This window comes from Semicossyphus pulcher, unplaced genomic scaffold (genome assembly GCF_022749685.1).
Source record: "Semicossyphus pulcher isolate SPU_LCO1_2020_fin unplaced genomic scaffold, fSemPul1.0.p SCAF_21, whole genome shotgun sequence".
Classification (NCBI taxonomy): Eukaryota; Metazoa; Chordata; class Actinopteri; order Labriformes; family Labridae; genus Semicossyphus; species Semicossyphus pulcher.
Window position 1 is genome coordinate 8,889,579 of NW_027211695.1, and position 16,673 is coordinate 8,906,251.

Sequence of the window (16,673 nt, forward strand, 5' to 3'; positions counted from 1 at the left end):
ACTTAACTGAAACTTGACTTTTGTTGCCAAGCAACCCAAATATTCTCCTGCACTGTGTACAAAATGATGTACATTTATCTGTATCTTTTAATTTATCCTCAACAAGTGAAATGAGAGTCTGCTGTGTGATTCAGAGGTTTCATTAATGTTGACATACAGTCTGCTGTAATGTTAATTAACAGTATTCAGAACACCTGACTGAGGCGGAGTGATACACAGAGTGAAAAGTCCCAGTGATGTTGTAAGCTATGTCAGCACTCATGGAATGCCTCTTGTCCAATCAGATTACTTGGTCAGATATAACTGTTGTATAATCTCGTATTACTGTAGTAAGATCGAGATATTTTGTAGCAAAGTTATAATTTTTTATAATATATTTTTAATTAATTAATATATTATAATAATGCGCTGCGCATTTCCTCAAATAGTAAATCGTCCTCTAACATCTCTTCATTCTGCTCCAACTCATTACATTTTCACATCCCTCACTTTGACTTTCCTTTTTCCTTATACGCTTATTTATTTTGTCATATACCGTATTGGTCTGAATATTATTATTTTTCCCTTGAAATACATCTGAAAAAGTGGGATCGCTTATATTCAGTGTCTAGACTTTTACATGCCAATATACGTTCACAACAGTAGACGTCGGCACTTATCTGTAAAGCGAATGTACCCCTCACGAATAACTACAGTACCAGGGGTAGGGCTGCACGGTTATGGCCAAAGTGATAATCACGATCATTTTGATCAATATTGACATCATAATTATTAATCACGATTATTTATTGATTTCAGCTACAACATTTTTTAAATGTACTTTCACATTTAACGCTTTCAGCTCCATTCTGTGCTACATTCAGGCTATATATTTTGAGCTCGTAATGAAAAACAACAGAGAGGCATTCAAGAGGACAGCTACATATTATCTTCCCGTTTTCAACAGCTGATGACAACCACAGAGGCATTCGACACGCCAGCTCCCCCTGAAGTGAAGCCAACCCTTGAGGAGTGGCTGTTTAGGGAGCGCTTGATTTGATATGCATCTGAGTTTCCCACAGGCACAGCACACATTTTAAATGTCAATATAGCTGTCAATCAATTATTTTATTGTGGGAAGCAAAAAACGTGACCCGGATTTATATTAACAAATGGCTAATATGGGTGATGGCTGGATAATGGTTATGAGTGCCGCAGAGTCATTAAACGACTGTCAAGCAGCCAAGAAATACGGTGTCACAGAGTGTAATGTCCGAAGACTGCGAGGCCAAAAAGATCCACGTAAAAATGCTAACAGAGAAAACAATGGTTGTCTTATAATCAGGGTCGTCTTATATTCGGACCAATAAAGTATTTTGCTAACTTTCGCATGTTGACATTTCTTCTGCTTTCTTTTGTCTTTAATCTCATCATTTTAATCCTTTTGATCGCCCTGCTCTTTATCTGCTGTTGTATCCATGGTTTCCAATTTCACTGTTGTTGATTTCAAATCTCAAATTCACATAATTCTCTTGCATTATCTTCTCTCTCTCTCTCTCTCTCACTCACTCATGCTGTGGTGTCCCCACCTTTGTTTACTTCATCTAATTCCTTTTTTTCTGTTTTCCAGAGTTTTGTGTTCAAGGCATCTTTTCACTTCTTGTGCTTTTATCGCTTCTTACTTCACCGCCTTTCTGCCGCCCTCCTCTTTCATTCTACAGCCATCCACTCATCTCTCTGTCCTTTTTTCTTTTGTCTTCTCTTCTGGGGGTGTTTCATGAGAAGGACAGCTAATATATCCCCCCAAAAAAGGTACAAACATAAGCCGCACTGGTGTGTGCAGAGGTAGATAGACTTTTGCTTGCTCTCTGAATTTCAGTCTGTCAACCAACATCACTGTTTAACGCGCCTTCTAACAACACTAATGAGCCTTTCTAATGATCTGGTTTTGATTATTTCCAGTGAAGATTTGTCTTAATGTATTTACTGCACAGTTAAAACAAAGTGCTACAACCGGAGATAAATCCTGCAGAGAGTTACATTCTGAAGTACAAATGGTGCATCCAACTGAGGATAAGAGGAAGAGTCTTAGACTAGACACCAGCTCTTTCCTTTCCCCAGCCTTTCACCACACATCAGCTTCATTTCCATCCTTCATACTCATGCATTTTCCAAGCAGGCTCCCTGGGGCCCTGAAACTGTTATCCTACACAAAGTTTTGTTTTCCAGTCCTGGAAAAAAAAAATCCCTGTTTGAGTCTCTGCAACCAAAACACAGCAAAGGAAAATTCATATAGTGTGTGTTCATCAAACATGCTGACATGTTTGAACAAGGACCCATCCACTTACAGATGAAGGTTTAAAAATGCTACATGGGGAACAGTATGATTTAAAGGGGCTTTACTGTTGGTACGATGCAGAGAGGCAGCATGAATGCACTGAATGCTGAGAATCACTCACTTGTTGTGATGTGTGGGTGGATTCAAACTACTTCAGACTTCAATAACCACATTGTGTTTGCATTGTGTCCGTCTGATGATTCCCGGACAAAACTAATAGTCCAAAAGACTAAACTTTGAGTTTACAAGACTTAGAGAATAAAGGGCATGTAGTGATTGAAACAAACACGAACAATGCAGTCTAGTTCACACTTCCACAGGATATGGTTAAGTATGCGTGAGTCACAGTTTGTATGACTGTTTGTCTGACCTCTGACCCTTCCAGGTGCCACGGCTTCTGCCCGCAAGGAGGTCATCCGCAACAAGATCCGTGCCATTGGGAAGATGGCCAGGGTATTTTCTGTGCTGAGGTATGCAAACGTGAACTAACTTTGTCTAACTTTGTCCTGTTACCTACTATAGCTCCAGAAAGAATTAAGAGACCACTGCAGAGATATGTTTTTCTCTGGTTCTACTATTTATAGGTTTGAGTTTCTGTTAAATTCACTTTTGTTTTATTGTAAACAACATTTCTCACTACTTCCAAATGAAATGTTGAAGTCTTTTATTTGCAGAAAATGACTACTGGTTAAGATAAACAGGATTATGCAAAAAATCTGTTTTTGCGACCTCGAATAATGCAAAGAAAACAAGTTCATGTTCATGTTTAAACAACAGAATACTAATATTTTAACTTTCATGCATCTTGGCATGCTCTCCACCAGTCTGTCACATTGCTGTTGGGTGACAGTTTAGTGCCAAAATTCAAGCAGCTTTGTTTAATGGCTTGCAACCGTCCATCTTCCTCTTGATCACATTCAGGAGGTTTTCAGTGGGGTTCAGATCTGGATTGGGCTGACGCATTTTAAACTAATTGAAAAAGTGGGGATCATTTGGTTTTGCCAGCAACGGGCTGAAACATATTGTTATTAAAGGGAGTCATTACTAAACATTAGCTTAAAATAAAACAATATATTGACCTACCCTGCTGTGCAAGAACATTGTTGTTCCTGTATGATTGTCCTTAACATGAATAGTGAAGACGTGGGGTGCCTGACGCTTACGAGCTTTTGCCTCGATTTTTATGTCGTCTTCATTCTCAACACTCCGCTGACGAATGATATTCTGGGTGTAACTTTCAAATGCGTATTGTCGTCCTTTCTGTCGACTTCTCTCTGATATTTGGGAACTATTCTTCCTGAAACTTGCTATTATTTCCCATGAAACATCTCTCACTGTTAGCATATAGTTGAAAACGGCATAATATTGCATGCCTGTGCAAAAGCTTGACAGGTGTAGCAACAGAAACCAAGGGGGCGGGACTTAGTGAAGGATCAACTGGCCAAAGAATAATAATCTTTACTCCATTAACATTATACAATGAAAATTACTGTGTTCTACAGGCTTGATTTAGCTTATGTTTCATTTAATAGATATTAGATTGTCCAAAACACATATTTAGTATATGTTGTAAATAATGTTTCTGTGTTGATATTTCAGAGAGGAGAGTGAGAGCGTGCTGACGCTGAAGGGACTGACCCCAACAGGCATGCTACCAAGCGGAGTGCTGTCCGGTGGCAAAGAGAAGCTGCAGAATGGTAAGACTTTCACCAAGTACCCCCAGACCCCCACTTTGGCCCCCAGAGCGGATTCTCACACACATAAATTCCCCTTACACAGCAATGCCCTGAATAAAGTGCTAGCTCAGTGTTTAGGAAACACTGTATACATAGACTCTTTCCCTTCCCTTCCCTCAGTGACGGTCCTGAAATTAAAAACTGCTGCCCCCTGAGTATAGTTAAATGATTTTGGCAGCTTCAGTCAGAATCCCTTTGGTTAACACTACTAAATAATAACAGCTAGTCCATGTAGCTTTCTTTCCTCTGTAATGTATTTTAGCCTAGTCATTCTTCCGGTATAAATTACTTTTATATGTCAAGTTAAATTTCCTACAGACATCCCCCTCTAGACAATAGCAGATACAGTTAGCAGATTTCCTTTGTCCCTTGTCTTCTCTAATGTCTCCCTCCTGATGTCTTGCATTAATACCCTGTCTCCCCGTCCCCGTCACTTCCTGTATTCCACTGGTTTTATCTCAAATATTACCTGTATCTTTTTCTTTCTCCTTTCTCTCTAGAAACTGCAGGTATAATCGGTTGTGCAAGTATTTTGTTGTGTTATATTTTCTTTTTTCGTTTATGTGAGACAAGTTTAGAGTTCAGTTCACCCTCCTATGTTGAATTCCAAACACTCCCTAAATAAGTCCGACAAGCTGCTGCAGCGAGGAAGTAAAGACTTTCTGGAAATGCCTTTACAAACACTTGAAATTTACTTGGACTCTTGACAGAAATGGTCATGTTATTGTCCATTTGAGTGCGAGGTGCGGATCTCAGCAGTGCTCCGTCAGGATAGAGACGGGGCTCTCTGCGATTCAAAGGATGAATTGGAATTGACACAACCAGCTGTGAATGAAAGGGGGAGCGCTGCTGTCTGCCCTTTCATTCACAAAATATAGCAGAAATCCAGACAACTTCGCTCTCCTCTCACTGGTTCTCACACAATATCAGCTAGCACTTAGCTAAACATGTACAACGGTGTGCTAAACACAGAAGCACGATTGCTCATCTTTCTAAGAAAGGAACCTCTTTTATTTTAGAGGGAGTAAATGTCTTTAAAGCTATAATAAGAGTATGTTCACCCTGTGTTTCACAGTAGGGCCGTGTCATAAAGTCAGCAAACTGTCCTGGTTTTGTCTTTTCCATAGCAATATTTGCTTTAAGTTTGCCAGCATTAGCTGCAAGAAGCTTCTGGTTATACCAGACCAAGTGAGGGCCTGTGTCCACTAACGGCATTGTTTGCACTCACATCGCTCTCTGTTGACAATAGTTAAACTTTTAGCTCCTCAGTGTCACTTCTTTCTCACCGACCAATCAAAATCAAGAAGTGGTGGGTCTTAATATCAACTTTGTCAACAACAATGGCGGAGGAGAAGCTAATTTCGTTTTTTTGGATGGTACAGTTTTCAGGTCTTGATCTGCTGCTAACGCCAGGACATGTTTCCTTTCCATTATTTTTATGTTTTCTTTGTAAAGTTTGCTTGAATAAAAGCAAATGTTAAGCATACAGAGCGATTTAAAACAGATTTAGGGGATGTTCAGACCTGGTATTATCCATGTGGTCCAATCACAAGTGGACAGCTCTAATGCTGTGTTCCAGACAACTAGTCGGAGGTCAGAAAAACTCGACTTTCGAGTTGTCTGGAACGCAGCATAAGCACAGCAGTTACGTGCAGCCTCGTTCACCTTCATTAGACTTAAAAAAATCTCATAATAACAAAAAACTAAGATATCACTACCAAGGGAAGGGCTGAAGTGCTGCCAGACAACTTTTGTAACCTAGCAACAGTAAGCGGCAGTGAGAAGCACTCTGAAATTGAGGTCATGGACACTGCCAGCACAGAATACACTGTTAGTGGACACAGGCGCTAAAGCTGTGGAAGCAAAACCTTTAAGTACACGGAAACAAGCATGTGTATATTCTATAACTTTACATAATGTCTTAACTTTTTATTAAAACTGTTTCATACTGTCACTTGCTCCATAGATCAACTTGTTGAAATTGAGAGATCTTATAACAGAATATTCGTCTGCACTGATTTTCACTGGGACCATTTGAAATTTGTATTGATTTGTGACCTCCTGTGGGAGGAGTAGTGACCAAGTAGGAACAAAATAACATCTTTAACAAAGTTGGCAATTCTGCAGAAGTCAAATTGGGAGGATTGGATGCTCCTTGAGAGCCTAGCCCCACAGGGTTACGTAGAAACAAACGTCTATGGTTCATAGAATTGAGCATATAGAATAAAAAGTAGGCGCAAATACGTTCCATAAAGCTTTTAGCTTAAGTATTTTTTTCAATAAGGGCTATTCAAATCCTATGGTGGTCCTAAGGATTAACATATATAAACAGGGAATTTAAAGCCATTCTGAAGCAGCTGATGCTAAAGAGAACCGCGCTGGAGGCAGAGAGATGTTCAGAGATTCCTGTTGCAGCATTGGTAGAATCACATTGCTCTCCTCCTTTACGCAGACGACACTGTGCTTCTACTGCAATGTTGCCTCCATCAAACCATTCTGTTTACAGTCTGTTACTCTCGTGCCTTTTCGTAACCTCTTCACCTCATCATGACAAGTGTGCTGCGTAGTATCTAGTACTGTTTAGCTGTTACTTTGCCGTCACCTCCTTCCTCATCCCTGTCTGTGTGTAGAGCTGATTTACAAACTTGTACTGTATGTGACTTTATGAACTCAAGGATGACTTAAAAATATTGGTAAGTGGTTTTGAATACCAAAGGTTTTTTTTTTCCTCCCCTCACCCCTCACACAAACGTAAGCCGGCACTTTTGATATTTCATATCAAAAGCTGCTCACCCTGCAGTTCCAGATGCTGCTTCATGCTGCACACAACACCACAGTAACGCTGATCCATGTGTCTAAACAGTTGCCCATAAAACCCACGATCACACATGCTCTTTAACCTTATCCCTGTTTCCATTCGTACGATATCAACTCTCCTTCTTCATGTTTATGCGAAATAGTAAACGACTAATATATTTCCAGCTTTATCGGCTTGTATTTTCTATCAATGTTGGTCCCTGCAGTTTCCATTATTTTCTATCACATTGATTCCTGTGTCCGACTTTTTCAAAGTACCTCAAAGATGCAATCCTTTCCATGAGGTCATTCACTGCCACAAACATTTATCACCTTCCCTTTACAGATCTGGAACTCATCAAAAAGCTAAGGCTCACCCCTCTCCTCCTCCTCCTCTCTCTCCTCCTCCTCTCCCTCTCTCTGCTAACATCCATGTGTCCTCTGTCATTAAAATGTGGAGATGACGTTAACCTTTGTTGTCGGCATTGGCTGTCTTTGCTGCTCATTGACTTGTTCCTGGGACAAAATGAACTCCTCTGCTCACTTCTCTCATTCGTTTTGCAACCCCCCTCTTCTTCTCTTCAGCTACTATTGAAGCTATTGAGGCTGACGAAGGTAAATGGGTCTGGCTGCCCTCTTCTGTTGCTTTTCATGGCAATAGACAGGGGGGTCCGCTGGGTTTTCATCCATCTCGCTGGTGCTTGAATAGAGTGTGTTGGGTGTTTGGGCTAACAAAATGTGGCTTAGTATTAACGGAGAAAAAAGAAGTAAGTAATTAGGAAATCCTGTGGTCACATGTGTTTTAAAGGGGAATGGATTTCATAGCACAGATTTCAAAATCACAGAGATCCTGCTGTGATTTTGAGTGAGTGCAAAGCAAATACTTTTCAAATGTACTTTTCATTTAAGACTGCAGGTTGTTAACAAAAATACTTTCTATAATGCCATTTTATTCAGTAAAATCAGCTTTTTTTTAATGGAAAATGATCAGGCTTTCCTCGTTCAAAATGGAGATTGCACTAAATCACATTCACACATTGTGAACACAAGGCCATCATCAGGGCGTCTGGCACCTGTACTGAGCTCTTACTCTTACATACCAGAGGCACCAGCTTGTTAACATAATATAATCCTGTAGAGCTACACCGCTTAAAAATTGACTAACAATTGGCTGATATCAGCTTATCATAGTTACATTTGTATTGGCATGTGTTTCAACCAATGACTGTATTTAAAGATGGACGACACGTCTCCATCTGCTGTCATTGTACAAAATTGAAGCCAAAATACCCCCCATGTCGGGCGCTGTCAGCTTGCGATGGTGACGTTATCCGGAGCCAGAGCTGCCCAGTAGCAATCGGCGGGTGGAGCCGCTGTAGCCACTTCCGCTAACCACAACACACACTTAACTTACCGAAAAAAGCAGCATCCCGCACGGTGGTTGTTTTAGTTACGTCTCCTCTCGCCGATCCTCCTCTACTCTGCTGATTTGGAACAGATCAGCTGCAGGAGCCGTATTTGTCAACAGAGCTGTCAATCATCCTTTTTACAGCATCAAAATCCGTTAAACCGGAATATAAGTCGCAGTCTGTTTCTGGGGGTATCCCGGAGGGATAAAGGTTCTCTATAGCTATTAATTAGCTATTTATTATTTATTTTAAATCTATGTCAATTTCTTTTCATTTAAAACACACACAAATAACAGTCTACCATCTGTTTTCACCATGCGATCCTGCTAGCTACCGCTGGCTACTGCAATGGCTGCAATGGCGATCATGACGGTGCATGTCCGTGACGAAGCGTTAGCAACAATCAAGTTTCCCTCACTTAAAACAGTGAGGTAAACAGCACTGCGGCACCTTGTAAATTGGAGCCGTTGTAGCGGCTTGGACTTTCAAACAGTTTAATGCAGAGATGTGGAGTCACTACTTAACAACTTTAGCTAGATTATAGGGCCATCATCTGGGTAAAATACCATGACACAATAACATACCTCTCTCTGCATTTTGTTCCAGTATATCACACTGGTATTTAGGACGCAGCCTGCTTTTTAGATAAAAAAAGTCCTATGCACCGACTGTAATTAAAAATTTAAAAAAAGCACACTTGGACGTAAATCAGCATAATAAGAACTAACTATCATGACAGAAACCATGTTTGAGAAAAATGTATTTGGCGTGTATTTTGATTTTATAGTTTGACTCATTTCCCATTTGTTAACATGGAGGAGGCGGGCTTTATGTCCTATACTGCATCCAGTCAGCAGTGGGCGCTCAAAATGTTTTGGCTTCACTTTTAGGGAGCTGTCATGTCGTCCATCTACAGTCTATTGTATCAACCAATAAGTGCCAAAGGGATTAGGGTTAAAAGAATTGCTGCAATATACTGTATGTTTGATGTACTTTAAAAACAATACACACATATATTTATCTGATGTTTAAAGTTCACACAAGTCTGTATCGGCCTCAGAAATCTGATATTGGTCGAGCTGCAGTATTCAGAAATCATGCAGGACATGGTAGATCTTATACGGACACAACTTTTGTTATTAGGTAAAATATGTTTAAAAAGTCACAGATTTTTGGTAGGATACACTTGCTTTCTAATCCACAGCTTTGTTAAGAACAATTGTTTCTTTTAAAACTGTAATTTAACTGAGCTTTATCTCTTACTTTAAGATAGTTCCACCTGCTCTGCCCTCGCACAATACACTGAAATCTTGCTATGAAAGATAAAAATGATATTTCCCCTTTGAAACAACCGAAGCAGTTGTGCATTGTTGTTGCTGTTGTATTAATGTAACACTAATAGTTTTCTGTACAGTTGAATTTGAATTAGAAGAGACAAGCGCTCCACAGGAGGCCTTCACATCCAAATTGGATCCTCCCTAAAAATCTTTATTTAAACCGCCTTTGGCGCAAGAACAACCTCAACTGCGAGCTAAATAGTAGTTTTGCCAGCTGCTATTTACGTTGGAATTGTCCAGAACTTCCTCTCTAGCCCCACAGAGGACAGTCCGTTGTAGTGTCGAGACACTTCTCTGCTTCTCTCTCCATGTGGATCCTCTGTGGCCCTGCTGTGTCGTGTTCTTTCCTGTGAGCTGCTAATAACCTGTGTCTGACCTGTGCTATGCAGCAACACAACTACGCTACCCATCATGCCCCTCTCCACACTCCCCAATTTGTCTTCAAATTCTGATGCCCCCTCCCTCATTGTAGTAAAGGGTCATCTTCTTTGCAATCATAGTTTTTATTCACCATTAAGACCCCCAGCCTTTATGAAAGGTGGAGGTGACAAAATGTGTACATGTTTATAAAAAATAATGGGCTGAAATGAAACAAGCTTCATTTCAGTGGTATTTTATTAAACAAGCTTCTCTTGTAATTCCATTATTCTACTCTCCTCACCTCCAGTCTTAATCTTGTGACCTCCACCCCTCATAACCTCCACAGACCCCTTAATTGCTGCATGCTCCAAGCAGACTAAACAAGTGGTTAGCACCCCAAGTACCTCTGTAGTGTCTTTGTACGTGAGCTCAGTCTCAACGTGGTTCTATTTTGTGGAAGTGAATGTCTCAGTGGGCTCCACTCCAGTGTTTTTTTTTTCTCCCCCCGTTCTTTTTTGTCTCTTTGATCATTCTCCTTCTCCCCCTTTGTCGTTTATTTAATCTGTGACGTGATGGGGCGATCTGGATGTTTGGGGTCTTCAGGTGTTTTGAATGTGCCTTAGTCAATTTAATTGTAAAACTACCCACATGTTTTAAAGTGCATACGTTTAAGGTTACAAAATAGCTGTGCGAGATTGCCAAGACGGACGAGTATTGTAGGTGGATTTCTGCACACACTGATTAGCGTTGGATTGATGGCACAGTGAAAACCTGCTGACCCTGATGCTCAGACGTTCCCGCTATAGATTTTAGAAGGATTATTTAATCCTTTTGTCTGTGCAGTTATATAATTTACAACTGATAAATGGTGTTTATGTGTTGTCATTTAAAAAATGAGTTATATCCTTTTATATCTGTTACTGTACGACTAAACATTAATAATGATCTACATGTAAATGTGCTGTACAATATGCTGTTGTCCATAAACACAGAACACATTTAAACAATTACATCTAATTGTCAGTGGTCAGTGTTTTGGGAAATAAAGTTATTCACTTCCTTATGTAAGTTAGTCGAGAGTATCAGTACCACTCTCTTAAAAGTCTGACATATATGAGGTTACAGTTGGCAGCCGGTTAGCATAGCTTAGCTTTGTTAGCATAGCTTAGCAAACATGTTGAAATAACGTACAGATTACTGGATTGTTTTTTTACACTTGTTTCTTTTTTGTAAAGATTTAACAAACACAATTTAACGTGTGAATAAGTCAGTCCCTCCAGGACGTTGCGATTCAGCAAATCCACGCAACTTTTTCGTGACCTTGTTACTTTGGCCAATGTCCGCAACTTTTCAGTTACATAACCAAAAATTGATCTCCATAGGTCTGCAATGTTCTAAACATCAGAGAGTATTGTTTACTGTGCCTTTAATATCTCCAGAACGCTGCATGCTAGAGACAGACAGCTGCGCAGCTCTAAAGAGGCTCCGGTGCAATCAATCAATCAATCAATCAAATTTTATTTGTATAGCGCCAAATCATAACCAGAGTTATCTCGAGACACTTTACAAAAAGAGCAGGTCTAGACCGACTCTTTGTTATGTTATTTAAAGAGAGGCCCAACATGAATCACCATGAGTAGCACTTAGCAATATTCGGCACATTGGCAAGGAAAAACTTTTAACAGGCAGAAACCTCGAGCAGAACCAGACTCATGTTGAACAGCCATCTGCCTCGACTGGATGGGCCGAAAATGGGATAGAAGGAGATGCAGGATAGAGACAGGCAAAGAGAGCAACAACAACATATGTTCTTGTTACAACAACAACATATGTCCTTGTAACATGAACAACAACAGACACATACTTATGGTTACAATACCAATAATAGTGGTAGACTAGGGTGAAGATTAGCAAAATAAATAAATAAATAAATTAGCGAGAGAAGCAGAGTAATGATAAAGGCCGAGGTAATCGTAATTGTAACAGTTGAAGTCAACAGGTCTACTATTAGCATTAGCAGCAACAATAATGATACTATGGGGAAGGCTGATGTTAGTAGTTGAGTTAGATCGTCTCTTTCATAAACTTTCTGATCCGCCCTCAAACTACAGAGTCTTTTAATTCAACTCTACACAGTGAATCCATAATAATAAATCCAGCAATCAATGTCTGCTTGTGATTATTTATCCATGTTGAAAACTGTTAGCCGTCTACTTAGCCACTTCCTGGTGCCTTTAACTTCCCACCAACCAGAGCCTGTGTTACACATGAATCAGTGTTGATCATAAAGAGTGTTATCAGCGATCATCACCTCTTATCAGTGGTTTTATACAAGCTAAACATCTGAAATAACAAGTAGAACAGCTTAAATGCAATATATAATGTGTCGATTCTTCTTTGGGCTCATGGTTAGCACGTGTAAAATTACTATTCTGTGGCCATTTCCTTTAGTTTCATTCCATTTTTACATATTTTATTTGCTATCTTGACTCAGAAATGGACCCAAAGTGATGTCAGATCACAAACAGCTCGGTCAGCCAATAGATGGCTTTATTGGAGCGTCTGTCCCAGTCGCTCACAGCCGATATGTAATGTTTTACACACAAAAAAAGCATAGCAACTTCCAAAGCAACTTTTTCAAAAAATCTGCCGCAATTTCATTTTAGGACGCAACAATCACAGAAAAAGCCCGCAAAATCCTGGAGGGACTGATAAGTGAGCTTTAGAAGCACTTGCAGGCAGATTGTATAAGCTCAGACAGATTCAGCCTAGCTGTTTCCACTATTAAATGTTAAGCTAATGTATGAAAGCAAGTTATGGTCTTTTGTCAAACTATTCCTTTAAAGCAAGGTCAGTAGGGATCTACACCATGCAGTTATCATTAGTGTTAACAGGTCCTGCAGTTACTCATTTCTCATGGATGACCTTCCGTTGACTTAGCTTAAAGCTCCTCAGATGCAGTCTTTATGTTGTTGTTTTCTCAGTTAAGTAAGTTTTGTGTTGCAACAATTCCATGAACCACGGCCAAACTAAAGATAAGCCAAATACGATGCTGTGTGAGTGAATGTGAGCGCGTGACCCCATTCTTTTAATCATTAATCCCTCCCCTCTTAGATCACTCCTGATTTCTCCCCCTTTTTCTCTTTCTGTTCTTGCATCTCAACAGCCATCAAAGGCTTCTCGCCCCAGCACAAGATCACCAGCTTCGAGGAGGCGAAGGGCCTGGATCGCATCAACGAGAGGATGCCGCCGCGGCGAGACGCCCTGCCCTCCGACGCCAGCCTCAACTCCCTCAACAAGGCGCTGTCCTCGGAGACCAATGGCACGGACGCCAAGGGAAGTACCAGCAGCGGCAGCAACATCCAGTGAAGGCCAGAAGCGGGCGCCAGCTTGGCCGCCGGGGCCGCCCCGCCCCCAGCCTCATCACGGCCCGCCACCACAGAAAAGGGGCAAGGGGTGAAGGAGTGTTAGAGAGAGGAGGGGGGGGGGGAGGCATCTACGGCTCACACTGGGGGGACATCTCACTTGCTAGTCTTTGGATATGCCTTCAAAATATTAGTTCATAGTCAAATCTGCTAAGTTATTGCCGGTTCACATTTCTGGTTGGTCAGGCCTTTATTGTGCTTGATCGTCCACCACACCGTATGTCAAAGAGAGAGAGAGAGAGAGAGAGGGATAGAGAGATCTTAAAGCTGATTTATTTTCCTTGATTTCCTGAACGACCCTTGCTCATTTACACCGAAACGGAAAGTCGTGTACCTTCTTACTAACTATCGTACGTTTACAAAAATACAGCACTAAAAAGGACAGAACATGAGATAATGTTTTTAACATATAAGGGTGTACAAACTAAATAAGGACTATTTATTGATAACTTTTTTTTGCTACTCTTTTAAAATAGCTCTGAAATTAATTAGGCAGTCTTAAAAAGAATGTTGCAATGTTGTCGAAATGCCAAATAATGGAACGTTTTATGGTTTTGTACATATTATGCTTACCTCAGGTTCTTTTGGTGTGTGCTTTGACCTGATTTTTCTGTATAATGGCTAAATAACTCGGTAATGAATACCTATTTTCTTGAGTTTCATAACTGGAATTTACATTTACCTATCTATCATTTGCAAATATGTTTATTTTTTGTCTCTTTTGGAAGGGGGGGGGGTAGATTTATCGTGGCTTGCTGGAATTGAGTGTTAATTTTTCTCTTTTTAAGTATTGCGAACAAAGTAAAAATAGAGAACCTATATTGTGTAAAAAAAAAAATACAATAAACTTAAAAGTGTCTGCCTATGCATGTTTTATAAAAATCAAACAAAGGAGATAGAAAATCTGAATACTTGGCTGTGGAGGCCTGTTTTGAAATATATTGCGCTTTAGTGAACATATACTGGATATACCTGCATACTTTAAATAACACCATGATGCTCTATGCCTTCAACTTCTTTTGTAATTGAAGCATTTAATGAAATAAGATGGATGAGAAATCATATTTTTAACCTGCGCTTGTAAGTGCACACAGTCCAATTACGCATGTTTGACAATTCTTGTGAGGTGTGTGGTTACATGTGTAACTCAAAAATGCATGATTAGCTGTTTGTGTCATATAACAGGTAAAATCGGTTTTGTTCTGTTCTGTAAATGTGCCACAGAAAGTGTAATTTGATTATTATTACTACTATTATTTGGAACTCTGCTTTGTATATCAGTTACAGGTTTGATACTGCTCAATACTTTAAGATGAAACGAAAAAAAATAATACTTTGATCTTTTTTAAGAACTGCTTAAGTGCCCAAGTAATTCACTACACGACATGAAGCCTTGCTTTTGTAATTTAACTTCAAAACTGTTGGCAGATGAGGCATGCACTTGCAACTATGAAAAGTATTTTATATAACTGTTCAATAAAAATGTGCATGAATTTCAACTTGAAACGAAGCCGCTTCTCCTGTATGTGTGTGCGCGTGTGACTCAGGCTGTCCTTCAGTCCTCCGCCAATGAATATGCAACCGTGTAAAATAAAATCTAATACATGATACACATAGTCCTTTGGGCGTTCTTTGCGGGCTTTATTAGAGAGCTACACGATGTTTTCAGCAACAGCACGGGAAACACTCGACATTAGCCATAATTCACACCTGCAGGAAGAGCAAAGATGAACAATAGAGGGGCAATATTTCAGTCACACCTCAGAATTCAAGAGAGGCCTCGACGCTATCCTCCTTTACTACTATGTGTTCAGCCTCAGTACAGGACTGTTTGGGTCTTTTGTGTAAAGTCCAAGTAACTGAATGTTTTGGTATGGAGAGGAAATTGCTCCTTGGCAATTTAGCAACAAAGGTGTTTCCTCCTTGTGAACCTCTCTGACTTCTTTCCGCAATCTTGGCTTCGTCTTCGTGGTTTAATCAAACGTACCTGCGTACATCGGAGACAAAGATCTTTAGGCTTCCTCCTTTACACAATGATAAATTGTAGATTACAATGCAGAGGACTGGATTTTTCTTAAGTAATAAACTAATTTCTGAAGTAGTTCCCTAAATAAATAAAAAACTCCGACATAACTTAAAAAATTCAACAAAGCAGGTTACAGTTTGTTGTCCCTGCTTTCTTTCTTGAGTCTCTTCAGCTCAAATTAAACACAATGCTCAAATGAAAGGAAGTCAACTCTGGCATCCTGTTTTTTTTTCGGGAAGGCCAAAAAACAGGAGCTTGATTTTGTAGCCTCAGAGGGACAATCTGAAGACCAATTATTTCTTGAAATAGACAATGAAAGTGTAGCAGCAGTAAGCCTCTTTTTGTTTTGTCCTCGGTGTCCATAACCCTTTATAATCGGCCATATCGAGGTTTATTCCAAATATATCTGGAAGTTAAAGCTATAAAAAGTAGGATTTTTCAACAACAACACTCAAACTCGCCCACCCCGCCGACTAACACCGACAGCATCACAGTTAGCTTTGCGCTAGCATGCTAACTGCTGGTTAGCTTGTCCTACCTGGTTTGAGGCACCTACCTGTCCAACAGAAAGAAGGCCAACTCTGCATCGCTCTTTCGCCATGTTCGCTGCTCTGAATGGGGCCCAGTTGCTAATTTGAACCACTCCCACACTCACCTATACGCCGTGATTGGCTCAGGGAACCACAACAGCGCCCCTTCTGAAAACGGCCCGTGTAAAGCAAAACAACAGAATAGATGCAAAGGGAAGGGTCTCACAAGGGTCTGCACACACACTCACCAACACACATGTATAGAGGCCCATAAGGGATGATTTAGATATTATATTTGTAAAAGTCTATATTTTATTTTTCTAGGAAAATCCTACTTATTATACCTTTAAACTAATAATATACCTCAAAAGTAGAAAGTAGATTTAGCTTACAGTTATAGGTCGCCTCAACACTCCGGATGGTGAGCCATCTGAGGTCACACCCATGCTGTGTGGAGGCTCTGTTACATAAACAGTGAGTAATCCCAGTAATCAAGACTTGGCTCTTGGACTTTTTTTTAACAAAACAAACAGATTTGTAATTCCATATTTGTTTGTTTTGATGCATAAATGTTACGCTTAGTATGGATCTGAAATATGATGCAAGTAGTTCCTGTCTGTTTTCCATGGATGAAGCGTCTGAATCAGTGCCAAAACCACTTTTTCCAAACACTTTACATCTCTGTTCATCTTATACAGTATAATTATATACATACATACAACTCTTTTTTTGCATCA

At 40.0% G+C, this 16,673-nt stretch overlaps 1 protein-coding gene across 2 annotated transcripts in view; it reads left to right on the forward strand.

Annotated features, from left to right (window-relative positions):
* Nucleotides 1-14,890, forward strand: part of LOC138601225 (protein phosphatase 3 catalytic subunit alpha) — a 77,925-nt gene extending 63,035 nt beyond the window's left edge. Inside the window, exons 11-14 of one of the 2 annotated variants that reach the window (XM_069672804.1) lie at nucleotides 2,703-2,787; nucleotides 3,917-4,014; nucleotides 7,435-7,464; nucleotides 13,122-14,890. In XM_069672804.1, coding sequence (XP_069528905.1) covers nucleotides 2,703-2,787; nucleotides 3,917-4,014; nucleotides 7,435-7,464; nucleotides 13,122-13,324 — 416 coding nt within the window. In that variant the 3' untranslated portion in view covers nucleotides 13,325-14,890. The remainder of the gene's footprint in view (nucleotides 1-2,702; nucleotides 2,788-3,916; nucleotides 4,015-7,434; nucleotides 7,465-13,121) is intronic. The other variant, XM_069672806.1, reaches the window with a different exon arrangement.
* The last annotated feature ends 1,783 nt before the right edge of the window (nucleotides 14,891-16,673 follow it).